The sequence below is a fragment of the Bufo bufo genome, chromosome 4 (genome assembly GCF_905171765.1).
Source record: "Bufo bufo chromosome 4, aBufBuf1.1, whole genome shotgun sequence".
NCBI lineage: Eukaryota > Metazoa > Chordata > Amphibia > Anura > Bufonidae > Bufo > Bufo bufo.
The window spans coordinates 137,616,594-137,630,661 of record NC_053392.1 but is presented as its reverse complement, the minus strand read 5'-3'; the positions used below and the strand labels follow the sequence as shown (position 1 = coordinate 137,630,661).

At 41.2% G+C, this 14,068-nt stretch overlaps 1 protein-coding gene across 1 annotated transcript in view; it reads right to left on the bottom strand.

Annotated features, from left to right (window-relative positions):
- Window positions 1–14,068, bottom strand: part of EPHA4 (EPH receptor A4) — a 62,066-nt gene that overhangs the window by 16,056 nt on the left and 31,942 nt on the right. Inside the window, exons 5-8 of the mRNA XM_040428004.1 lie at window positions 11,762–12,097; window positions 1,739–1,863; window positions 673–832; window positions 312–423 (exon numbers count right to left, since the gene is read on the bottom strand). Of these exons, the coding sequence (XP_040283938.1) occupies window positions 312–423; window positions 673–832; window positions 1,739–1,863; window positions 11,762–12,097 (733 nt within the window). The remainder of the gene's footprint in view (window positions 1–311; window positions 424–672; window positions 833–1,738; window positions 1,864–11,761; window positions 12,098–14,068) is intronic.

The following is a 14,068-nucleotide window of genomic DNA, read 5'->3' as shown; positions in this document are numbered from 1 at the left end:
GACCTCAATTGTCTAGTTATTTAATTTTTTTTCTAATTTTGGTTCTGACTCTTCCTTCCATCCAGCAGATCCCAAAAGGGAGGAAAGAGACGTTAAAAAGTCATACTGTTTTCATTCGGAAAGCAAACAAGCAAATAGAATAAAAAATGAAGCAGAAGATGGTTCTGGTGTAGTTTTGTGACTTACTGTTTTCATCACAGTCTCAGAAGACTTTCCCAACACAGCAGCCTATGAATAATTTAGCGGTGGTTTACAATACTTTATTTTACTATTCATTTTAAAGGCTGAAATTGGCAAAGCCGACCCCATACCTTCTGCTGATGACAAAGGCGGCGATGAGAATGACCACGAGGACAATGCTACCTGCCACGGACACCAATAGCACAGTAGGACTGGTTCCTTCACCGATCATAGGAGATGGAACTATAAATAGCAAAGGGAACACAATGCATTACAATGAATTCAAAGCCACGCAGCTTAGAGGTGCTAAGATTCATACTGAGCACACAGTTTACCCTTCACTGTATGGAAGCCATTCCTTTGTATGGGCACTATGCCTATAAATAGGAAGCCGGCAGTAAGGTATACTCTGCTCGGACAAAAAGTGCCACCATTTGTGTGCCATCACTTAGTAACAGAAACTACTTTCCAAAGAGACTGAAGAGGTCTTACCTGTATTTGTGGTGAATTCAAAAGGTCCACTGAACTCGCCATAACCTGCCGCTGTTCGGGCTCGGACATGGAACACGTATGCAGTGAGTGGGTTGAGGCCTTTAATATCTGCACTACGCGACCCAGTCTTTACAATGCGGTAACTGCGATCGTTTTGGTCCTGCGGGTTAATGAAAATAAGTTTTTTTGTAAAATTTCTAACTATGAAAAATACCAAAAGTCAATACAGTGATTTCTGTCATGGTTCATTTAAGTAACAAGGGGACATCCTCTAAATCTAGGGGAAAAATGGCTTCTACTCCAACACAGAAGGATGTTCTGATGGTGACCTCACTAAAATAGTTCAAATGCCTTTCTTGAGTAATAAGCTACAGTTACTAGATTTTTGGAGAATGGTTGTGGATTAGGGTTTTATTCTGATATATGGAATTGGGAGATTTTTTAAATATTTTTTTTGATGAGGAAAATTAGCTTCTACCTCAAGACAAAAGACTAAACTATATGTTTTTATTTTTGTATTTATTATGATACTATGTAATTGTATATGTATTTACTTTAAACAAAGTAGTCATTGGCAGCAAGATGGACTTATTTTGACCCTTATGTGCACCTTCATGTACAGTTAATTTGTGGTGCGGTGTAAACGGTATGGAACGTGCGGAAACCCTGCCTCAATGGCTGAGATTGGTGAGGATGCCGATACCTGTCATATAACCCCTCAGATGCTGCAGGGCCCGAACTAGGTAACCATACAGCTGCTGTGGTAGTCTTGAGCCTCTAGAAGCTATCAGACTTACCACAACGATGTTCCTAACAGGGCTCCATAGGAACATAGTGAAACTCCCATAGACTGCAATTGTAAATCACTGGAGTCTATGAAAGAAGTGGTCAGATGATTACTTGTAAATAAGTGAAAAAATTACAACTTGTCCCACAAAAAAACTAGCCTTTATGTGGCTATGTGAAAAAAAAAGATGGCTCTTTGAAGGCAGAGGAAAGGAAAGACAAAATAAAAAATAAAAATTAAATTAGGCTGTGTGCCAAAAGGGTTAAATGGTTATTTTACCTTCTCATAATACTTGACTTCATACTCTAATATAACCCCATTGGCCCGGTCCGGTTCTGGCCAGTTGAGTGATACGCTGTGTCTGGTGATCTCCTTAGGCTGGATTTGGGTCACGGTTGAAGGAGCTGAAAAAAGCGAACATCAGATTTTAAATTAATTTGAACCGTCTTGCTATAGGAATCAAATAAACGTTGAAGAGCATAAATTAAATCTTGTTGTATGCCACCCTTTTACTAATTCTAACATATATCCTTGCTTCTGAAAATAACTATAGGCAGGATGAAAGCTTTTAACATCCTGTGCTCACTGGGTACCTCCCCAAGTGCTTGCGAAACTAAGGATGTGGCCTCTCATTTAATTTAGATCTAATTAAGATCCAAGATGCTGGGATCACCCATAAGAAGCTAAATCAATTTTTTTGTAACTGAGAAAGTTTTTAATACGGAGTAAAGAGTAAGATTAGGTGCATGACTCTAGTGCTGACTCATCAGTACCAAAGTCTCCTGAATCAGCAGCTAATCCTGACACCCGAGTGATATCAGCAACGTGAGGGCTAATAAACAAGAGCACCAATTAATGATGGTTCTAGTGACAGAGTGTTTTATTGTTATACTCCTCTCATACTAAGCCTATAGTATGACAATGGGTCACTGCCCATGACAAATTAGGCTATTATTTGTGATGAAGCAACCGGAAGCTGAAGTGACATAGTCAAGGAGACCAATATAAGACTTGGTCAATGAATCCATCAACCAGCTTTATCATAAACATTTTATTGTGTTCAGTGGATATTCATGACAATTATTCAGCCACATCTATCTGCTATATGGGGAAAAGAAGATAATGTATTTTGGCGGCCTACATCATGCAGAAAAGTCATTATATATTTTTTACACATTTACATGAGCATGAAGCTACTTGAGTAGTATTTCCCGCAGAACAGACATTTCTTCTATGTAGAACTATCATTCGACACCTCATAATGAGACTTTTCATGTCTGTCAAGTTTCAGACACAGAATATAGCTTGTAGGTAATCTGCAGATAACACTTCTAAAGTGGATAACTTTCTGGAGTCTTTGAAGAGCTCAGAATAGTAGGTCTGTTGGTTTTATTGGGGTAATTCTTTTGTTGTGCCATTTACCCTACAGTAAAGGTTTGAAGGTTGCTGTGATAGCACCAAGCATATATGGTAGGGGTACAAAGCTTGGATTTGTGTGTTTCACAAGGGTTTCACATCCAGGCCTGACACTGACTTCCGCAGCTAGGACGATAAAACACCTAGTTTTACTGGTAACATCCATGTGGGTGATGACTTTTCCCCACTGGCTATACAGATCCAGCTACAAAGACCTCTACACCCCTCCCAGGTGTCATAAAATGTTTTTAAAGGACTGTGTAGAACCGGCCTAGACCCAGTACTGAAGTCATAAATGAAGACAAGAAATGCTGTAGAGGAAGTAAACAGCAGTAATAACCATTCCACAGCCTGAAGGCAACTACAAGAGAAACAGCTTTACTGACAGGAACTTGTAACCTGCCCTAGACTTGCAAAACATGCTATGAACAGTGACTCCAAACCAAACAATTTTCCACATGTGACATGTCTGTTTAGCAATGCCAGATACTTGAGGATATATATCTAGTGATGATCTCACTCATTTTTTGGACCAGAAACTTATGGTAATACAGTGGTAGCCTAGTCTCATATAACTGTATCTTAACGATCAAGGGTCCTGGTTTTCATTGTGAAGCTCCAGTTGATATAAGTAGTCTTACAAGAATGCTCCCTGGGAAAAAGTATGCACGTCAGCTCTTTATCAGAAAAAAGAAAAAGGTCTGCCTAATACCACCTATAAGTAGCTAACCTATCGGTCAATGTCTGACTCATTAAGGGGCCTTGAAACATGACAAGGGCTTCCCGCCGAACCAGAGACACCCGACCTGTAGACAGCTGTTTTGGAGTTCTTGCTCAGTGTAACGTTGAGTGGGCAAGATGCCTTTGATGCAGCTCTCAAGGGGTACTGGCCCTTCTTGCAGATATCCAGCTGGTGTAGGGAGTCTTCCAGGCAATGCTTCCTGTACCTATGAGGATCAAGAAGCCCAAAGTAGTTCTCTACAGATGGGTGTCTCTGTTTGCCTCTACAGATGGCACTAGACAGGCAGTTTTCTTCCTTTTGGAGGAGAACAAATCAGCACAATTAAGTCATAGCTCCTCACTATTTTAAAGATCTCTTTACTGTGAGTGAATGGAGACTGGCCATTTTCCTTTTAGAAGTGGAAAACCCTTGCATAATCTTGCTCACAGAGCTGAGCGTTTGCAGCAATGTATCAGCAGCCTTCACATCTTATTCGGTAATATGTTAGTCAGAGGATGACTATATAGTCATGCAGAACACAGGAGTTTGAGGAACTTGTGTGACTACCATGTGGGAGCTGTAATGATGGCTTACTGGTGACTTACTAGTTGCCATCATAGCTTTAGCAGAAACATGAACAAATAAGGGTAAATGCTCTTTAAGCCTCTCAAATTCTGCTTCTGCTAGTTGAGTGCTCAAAGCTAACCTACAAAAATACCTCAAATCTAGACCCCACAAGAGGAGGCCTCCACTGTTTTAGTCCCATAATAGTAACCAAGGAACGGAAAATGTTGTAATTGCTGCCTCCTTCTACTGTGGAAATTCCTTGCGTTAATGAAGCATGCCTTTTATTCATTCAGGTATAATCTCAGGTTTGTCCAGACAGGGAGTTTTCATTATTTTTTAATAAAAAAGGACAAATCCGTAACCAAACACATAAGCGCACATGCTCGGAGCCACCTATGTTTATGTTGATGCCATTGGCAATGTGTCTACATGTCAGTACCAGATTATGGAAGCAGCTTCGCTCTCTATTCACCGGTAGATTTAGTTTGGTTCTTCAACCACATTCCACAAAGTAAAGTTGGTACAGTAATTTCTCATCTTGCTTTGTTCTTCTTGACTCCAAACAATATTTCCACAATACAATCCATTTAACCCTTAAATGTCCTACTAACACATTGGAAGGCACTCAGGATGTGATGTAAGTTTACTGCATACAGATATGTTACACTCACTGGCTCTTTTTATGTTCACAGCAAAACACCATACCGTCCATGAAATTTTAAGAAATCACAGACGCAATGGGGCACAAGGACAGCTTTGTCCAATCCCAGGCACTTTAAAAAGGTTTTCCAGGAGTTAGATATTAATGACCTATCTTCAGGCTAGGTCATCAATATCAGATTGGTGGGGATCTGACATTCAGAATTTTTGGGCAATCACCAATGGACTGAAGGCTCCATCTACTGCGTAGCTACCAATACTAAAATACTCCTTCACTTCAATGGGAGCTGAGCTGCCGTACCCCACCATGGCCACTACAGAGCAAAAATCTTCTACTTCCGTCTCTGTATAGTTTTTTTGGCGCCTGCTGGAAACATTTGAATGATGGGAGTCCCGGGTGTCGAATCTGATCCAATCCTATCCTAAGTAAGTATAGGTTATACATATCTAATATCTGAAACCCCTTTAATACCAAATATTCCTTTCACTGTTTCTTTTAAGATCGTAAAACAATCAAGGTTTTCCATCAAAGTAACTTGAAGAACAAAAACTGGAGAACCGACTCTCTACAAAATGGCAGTCTGGTTTAGCATTCTCTGCCTTCCATCCCCCATGTCCCCCTCCTACTGCCTCTATTTCTCAGTATCTTAAATTCTGTCTTGATGATTGGCTATCACGTGTCACATCTCTTGTCAGGCTGACTCCATTCTTTAGGACGGTGTCTTTTTTGTCATAAAATAATGGGGTAGATTTATGATACTGTCTAAAGGAAAAACTGCCTGTGGTGGCCAGAGCAACCAATCACGGCACATCTTTCATTTTACCAGAGCAATGTTACAAATGAAATCTGTGCAGTGATTGGTCGCTATGGGCAACAAGGAACCATTTTCTCTGAATTTTATAAATCTGCCATTTTCAGACCTGTTATTACAAAAAGTGGTGGCTACTAGGAGTATGTGTGTGTATATATATATATATATGGATTAACACTTTAACTACTATTCTTTTCATCATTCCCAGATAAAAGTGACATAAATCTGAGGCGCCGATATTTTTTAAGTAGTGCAGGAGGAAGCAATTAATTAATGGCTGGGGAATAGCAACACATTGCAGGCTAGGCCTTGGAAAAAAAAAGTTATTAAAGTAAAGTAGATGTTGAGGAGCAGGACAGGAAAACACAGAAGTGCAATCCATCATCTTGTTAAAACACAAGGCCTGACTGTGTGTTTGATTAGTCTTGTGTCCTCCTGATTTCTTAACATTACTCAAACACCAGCTCTGTGCCCCCTCTGTTTCCCCAATCAATCATGTGGCATCGCAAGAACAGATTTGTCTCCAGGGAGAGAAAAGAAAGTTTCTGGAGAGTGAAAAGAGGCAGAACATATTGGGAAATAAGAGTTAAGTGCTTCGTTAAGCGCCAGTACACGATGTGTTAAAGGGCTTGGTGACAAACATGCAAAGACATTCTGTCTCCTGGTGGAAGACATCTTCAGGGACGATCAGTCAGATTGTACGATCTATTCCAAAAAATGTACTAGCTGTAAAATTTCTTACACTGATCCATAAGTCTCAATGGAACGATCATTTCCCTTTAAAGAGGACCTGTCACCTCTCTTAACAATTCTGGAGCATCTATTCTTATGAGTCTAAGATCTCCTACTCTTTTGTTATTCCTGCTAGAAGTTATGAGTGAATTAAAAGCAGTTTTTAATTAAGGGCCGATTGGGTGCTACCAGTTGGGGTTGTGTCCCTGCAAAGTCTGATACTATCCATGTGTCAGACCATGTAAGGACACCCCCCCAACTGGTAGAACCCAACTGGACCTTAAATGAAAACTGCTGGTCATTCACTCATAACTTCTAGCAAGAATAATAAAAGAATAGGACATCACAGAGCAGCACTAAGGGGGTCATTTATTAAGACTGCTGTTTTAGATGCTGGTCTAAATAACCACGTGCGCTGGAGATGGCCTCTACATAGCATTGGCGCATCCACCGCCGGTCTAAATCTAAGCCAACTTCCTTGCTGGCTTAAATTGAGACCATTTTCTACATCTAAAACAAGCATAGAAAATGATAAATGAGACCGCTCACTCCCCCTTTATTTTAGACCTGGAGTATATCTGATAGTAAATGACCCCCTAAGTCTTTAGGTTCTAACAGATTTCTTTTTTTTTTTTTTTTTTTTTTTTTTAAAGTTATCTTTATTTTACTTTTAGAAAACCGTACAATCAATACATAAGCCAATCTCTGTCATGATAATATATCCAATGTAACAGTCATATAACATCATTATATCCCCCCCCACCACCCCTTGGCTGTCGTCCCCTCCGTTCAGTTAATGTATGATAGTCTCAAAAATTAAATAATGTATAACTACATAGCCCTGCGTGCATCTCTCCGCTTCCTTTCAATATCCTCGTATATTTTAATTTGTTGTAAGAGTAGAGCCCACTCCCTTGACGAGGGCGGGGAGACAGATCCCCAATACTTGACCAATATAGCTTTCGCTACCATCAATCCTCTCATCCAAATCCGTCTAACTTGGGGCGGAATCTCCATCTCTGAGTCATAATCTCCAAAGATCACTATCAGGATCCCCGGGTTATAGTTCATTGTAGATTCCTTTTGAAGGGCAGAAAAAACCTCATCCCAATACTTTCTTATTTTATTGCAACCCCAAAGCAAATGAACATAGTTCGCATTTACATATCCACACTTAGGACAGGAACAGTCCCGGTCCTTATTTTGGGGGAATTTCCCTTGGGTTTTGGGCGTATAATACAACCTATGGAGAATCTTAAATTGGATTAGCCTATGGGCACTGGAAACTGTCGCCTTTTTCACATTCCTATAGATAGTAGGCCATTGCAGTGGGGGGCAATTCAACTCTTGCTCCCACTTACTAGGGCTTTTAAAAGGCGTTACGGTTGCCAGTGCCAATCGGAGCTTAGCATATAAACTAGATAGTTTCACCTCCACGTCCTTCTGAGCTTCACAGTAATCAAAGAATATATTTTCTCGTGGAAAAATAACACCCCTGTCCCTAGATGCTTCAAATATGTGTTTCAATCGTGCATAGTTAAATAAATCTAATGGTGAACTAGCAGAAAAATCAAATTCCAAAAATTACTTAAAACGACCTGCCTGAAAAAGATGAGACACCCTATTGATGCCATTTCGTGTCCAATAACCAAAATCTGTAATTTTGAAGAATTCCTCCAACCCCCTGTTCCCCCACAGAGGGGTAAAAGCGAACGGGTTCTAACAGATTTCTAATGACAACCACTGACTGTCTGTCAAACCCTAAGAGACCTATACGGCCACGTTCACATGTGACATATCTGCTCGTGCTGAAGATCTCCAGAGGGCTCCTGAATTAACACTTCAAGTCAAATAATAATGATTGTGTTAAATCTCATTCTCGGCCAGATATATAAAAAATGTCCTTGAGTAGAGATTTCTGGAATGTGGACATCCACCATAATAATCTCTGAAAGACTAAATTACCACTTCTAGGTGAAACTGAAACGCAATTCTTTCTTCTAACCTTCCTTCCCTGAAAGCCCCAATTCTCCTCCTGTTACCAAGGACAAATGTGGGAGGACAGCTGCAATTTGCCAGCTCCATGGCCCAAAATATTGAAAGACTAACTGCGGGGACACTGAAAACAGCAGGGGTCAGGGCTCCACAGAAACGCTCCTTTCGTTCGCAGCAGAGCAGGTGATAGGCTTTGCTTTGACAGGCCGACAATGGTGGTCTGGCTAATAACACCATTAATGTTTTAGCAGGAAGTCTCCCCACCACCTCCTCGAGGTGGACATAACTCCGCAGCCATTAGCTTTAATATGTCTTCATTACAGCTTTTTCTTTCTTTCTTTCTTTCCTTTTTTTTTTTTTTTTTTTAAACCAGTCACAGATAATAATATCCAATGTAATTACTGCTTAGCTTCGGGAAGGTTTCTGTTTAACCCTGTGCCTGCCAATACACTGTAAACAGCATGCGTTGCAAGTTATTTGCTAGGAAACTAGGACACTGTGGAAAAAGAAAGTGTTATGCACGGCAAAATCTATGTCTCGCTACTTCAAAAGCAGCCAGTGAAATGCAATCATGAAAAGTAAATGTTTCTTGGCGCTGGCAGAAAAACGGTATGTTCCGTCTATGGCACTAAATGGTGCACGGCAGCTGTCCCATATTCCTGTATCATGTATTACTCATTAGCGGTGCAGATTGTTTATAACGCCCCGTGTATGGGAAAGCAGCAATCACAGCAGCCAATGATTACATCCTCGGCGCACAGGACACAACACGGCGATGTTGGTAAACAGTCAGCCAGTTGGAAAGACGGTTCGGCCTCTGGGGCAAGTATACCCCCACCCAAACAATGGGATGCTGTTCTCACCTTTGATATTAAACAGACAGTATCGTCTGATGTGAACGGTGGTTTGCAGAGTCAATTTGTTTACCCCTAGCAATCCACAATCTGATTATTCCTATTGATTTTGTATCGTTAAGATGACTATTCAGATTTTGCAAGCTTTCAAAGAGATACATACACGTACCCACTTGGCCCATATTTATTAATGTGTCTGTGCCAACAATCTTTGTAAAAAACGGCGCAATTTGGTGCAACTACGGTGGTGGGATTGGGGCATGATAGGAAGGGACGGCCTTCAATGTGACATTTAGCCCCATAATTCTAGTGTAAAATCCTGTCCCAAAGTAAGCCAACCAATAGTTGGTATAGAGTCAGAGAAAAGTGTCTATCTCTGCACCAGATTTATTATCCAGCCTAAGCCTCTGTGATAAATATGGTGCAGGTCTGGACACCATCTATAGGTTTAGTAAATCTGGGACAATCTGCAGAATTGTGTAGTTCTGGTGACTGATTCCATCACGACACTTCCTAAAAACAGCTGATCCGCAGGGCACTAGGAGTCAGACCAGACCCCCACTGATCTGATATCCTAAGGATGGCAGTGGACATTTACCCTATGAAGTAGGAAAGCTCCCAGTGCACACGTTAACGGACCCACATGCCCCCATTCATCTGATGAAGGCCAAAAGAGTGTCCTTTTGTCCTCCATCAGGCCAGCAGCCATTACGGATATCGGTTTATTTAACATATGGAATAGCACATCAGACCAGGCTATTCCAGAGGCTTCCGGTAAAAATATATATATATATATATAACATATACATTTTTTAACACATACCTATGGGCAACAAATACTGCTTAGTGGTGTCAGTTAAATTTCTTCATCTAAGGTTTCCATCGGCATAATGCAGTGTGAAAAAAGCCTTACGTGAAATGATCAAGCAATTAGGAGGTTTGCTTCTAAGACAGAAAAGCAACATAATATGGCGCCGTACTAACACACTGACCCAAAGCCATAGGGGATCCGTGTGCTGCTCTACTGGCTCCATGTGCCATGAAGCTTTTAACTACATAATAATATAAAGAACGCCACTGACATAACTCATAAGAAAAGAAATTCCATTTCCTCTGTTATAACATCAATCTCCTTTCTCCAGATCTTGCTGATACTTTACGGAAGATGCCACATCATTATGCACAATGCGGCAGCTGAAAAAGGCCAAGTACCAATGAAAACACACCAGCGGGTGCATCTGGGGATGCGAAAAAGTGCTCTGTAAAGGGCTGGCAATTAGTGTGGTGATTGTCTGTGTCATTATACAGTTTCGTAATTTCACTAGGCACCCCAGAACACAAGGCTCTGATCACTGTGTTTGGCATATTTCTAAAGAGGTCTCGCATTGAGCAGCCAACAGCTGTTTAAAACTATCTGTCGCCTCTCGAAGGAAAAAGGCTTGCTCAATTTATTTACACACTTTTGGTGCTAATTGGCGTATCCTGTGTCCAGCAAGCTGTGATGCGATGGAGGGAAAGAGCAAGAGGTGACTCGTTTGGGTAACCGATCCCAAACGTGTTTTGTTTATGTCTGTTGGCAAAGCCAAGACTGTCGTGTCCTTAAAAGAAATGGTATTCAGCCGAGAGCCCCCCCCCCCCCCACCTTATACACTGAGGGGAGCAAAAGGACCAACAGAGAGTCTTTCTTTGCAGTCCTCATCTGGTTTACTTTCCTGCATTTCATGGGTGATGGATTGTGATCACAATCCACTATTTCACTCCACTATTTGTGCAGGCTGGCTCCCCGACCCTATCCAAACACACAAATCATCTTTATGGAAACGTGTGGTTTAACGTTGTAATTGTATTGTTATTAAACCTATCGTGACTTTTACCCTGGCGTGGCCAGAATATCAGCTGTCATTGTAATCAGGGGCAGAATAACTTGGGGTGCAAAGGTTGCAATCACGCCTGGACCTTCGTACATAAGGGGGGCTCAAGAGGATAAAGTGAGAATTGAGGGCCCGGGTTTGCAATCACTGGTTACATACAATCATTTTTTATTCCAACTTAAAGTGAAAAATGAATCCAAGGATCTCCCCTATGGCTATCTGAATGGGATCCTATTCTTCTCCCCCATGTTGCCCTTCCCTGTGGAGTTCCTGTCATAGAACAGGGCCATTCAGACTTTGAAGCCCTGTCATATTTTGATCAAGAAAAATAACTCTCCTGATGAGCAAATGCACTGTCCATGCAAATTATAAAAAAGTAACAATGAGTGGTGTCATTTGCATATTCAAATCAGCATGCTTTCTTTGCATATTAAAATTAAAAGCGGCTGCAGACTTTCACATGGTGCAAGCTGGTGACTGCTTAATGTTCCAACTTCTTCACATGGAATCCATTGTGGTGGCCAGACAATAAGTGAGAATACCGAAGCCGCCTTATTTAATGATGGGGTGGAGTGGATGTTAAAACACCTGGCCCATTAGTCATTGGTTGCATCATATACAAGTTGGTATTCACTTATCCTATATATTGATATTTACATTTAGCAAACACTTACCAGCTTGGTTGGTGGTGACAGTAACTGACACGGCCTGGTCCGGGCTTGGATTCTGTTTGGAGACACCATTCACAGCCCAAATTTCAAATGTGTAGTTGGTATGAGCCTGAAGATCGGTGATAGAGACTTTGGTTGTCTTCAGGCCATTCTGCTGGGGGCTGTAGTGAACTCCACTACCACAAGGCCGGCAGCGAGTGAGGTCAGCACCGCACCTCTTACAGACCACATTGAAGGAGACATCATGCCTTCCACCTGTATTTTGAGGAGAAGTCCATTCCAAATTTACCGAGGTCTCATTGACATTGGAGATCAGGTTCTGAGGGGCTGATGGTGGTCCTGTTGAATAAACAGCAGAAATCAAAGTCTCAAACGTGAGATTTAACACGGAGTACATTGAACTGGAACCATGCAATCTCCACACAGATGCAAAGAGGATTATCAACAAGCTTAATACAATGTATGTCTCATCCACAGCTTCAAAACAAATTGTCATCATACTACATAGGGTTAAAACCCAGGAACATGTTGTTTCTAGCACCATTGCATTACTTTCCATTCTCAACCCCACAGTGCTCGTGAGGGCACCTTTCCAAATGGCGATGTCCACTTTCACGTGGGAAAATGTGCCACATTGAATCAAGATCCTCAGAAAGCAAAAAGTCAGTAATTGGTATGTGGGACGAGGCCCAGGCAGCTTCTGAACACAGGGGCAGCCAAGCGGAAAACTAGGCACGCAGATGCTGGCAGGTCTGAAGAGAGAGATGGGTCAGGAAGAGCCCCCCACCCTCCCCTTCCAACATGAATGGAGATGGTCTATGTAGAGGAGGGGGTGACAGTTGAGCAGAACATCAAGGAGAAGACAGGCAAATGAAGAATAAAACCTTGACGTTATCCATGAGAATGAGAAAAAAAAAGAGGTGTCACTCCTGGCAGGTTGATTTCAGGTTATCTACAAAGATGATATCTTTTTTCACACAAAGGTTTTTCAAGAAAAAGTATAAGTAAGGCTGATCTCTTGCAATCTACATACAATTATTCTTTTATCTATCAATACAGATATAATTTTTGCAAAAAACCGTAGAAGAATGTGCTGAAAAGCCCACGGAGATCACTTTTCTACAGCTGTTCTCATTATACTGAGATCCGTTGTATCTATTCACTCTTTAACAAGGATCATTTTTGCTAGTGCATCACACTAAATTAGTCGTAGACTCTTTTCACATACACAAGTTGGAATGAATCTATTTAGAGGTAGAGACCATACAAAATGATGGCTTTAAGGGCTAATTAAAACTAATTTCCTAGATCTGTGGATTTCCAATCTCCTTAGACTCCAATACTAATCACACCAAGACCAGGCTGACCTTTCCATTTCTCATGAAGTGACCTTGAAGGCTCGCTTCATGGCCTTTCAATAAGAACAGAAGAATCGCTGGTATGAAGTCTACCTCCCCTCCCAAATTTATCCCCATTACTCTGGTTCTGTTTACAGTCAATTCTAGAGCTGAATTTTGTTTCTGTTGAGCTCGGCAATTTCCTCATAAAAACTCTGACACAGTCCTGTAAATTACAGTTTTTTGTTTCTCTGCTGGGCGAGTTTGGACTGGAGAGGGTGTGTGTTGTGGGCTAAGATTAGGTAGACTAAAAGGCATTGACAGAGAGAAATCTAGTGCAGTGTTTTTGTAGCATTATTTTTTCTTTCCCTTTGTGGAAATGGCTTGTCATTAAGTATCCAAACACGCCCTGAGCAAAATAATTAATTTCTTGTTCAAAATATTGTGTAATGATGAGCAATGACTAGAATAATTGGTTTAGTTTGAGGAGATGACAACCATTTAAAACCACTTCCTATTCGGGTACATTCACATTACATTTTTAGAACCAATTAAAGTCTATGAGACTATTCACATGCCCATTATTTTAATGGTCAGTGTATAGCAGCCATCAAAAAAATAGGACATGTCCTATTTTTGGCCGTTTAGACGGTCAGATGCACCACACTGAAATCAATGGGCCTGTTTTTAACTCACCTCATACACTTGAATGCACAGGGACATTTGCTCCTCGAACCTTTGCTATTCACTGAATGCAGCTGGACCTGCGCTCCTAGCGTCATGATGTGACACGTGACGTCACGACTCTGGGAAAGTCAGATCCTGATGCCTCCAGTGCGAAGCGAGAGTTCTTTCATATTCAAGTGAGAGTTCAGAGAAGAGCTACTAAACTGGTACATTGATTGTAGGATAAAACTTACCAGGAAAGATTAAAGGACCTTAACATGTATAGCTTGGAAGAAAGACGAGACAG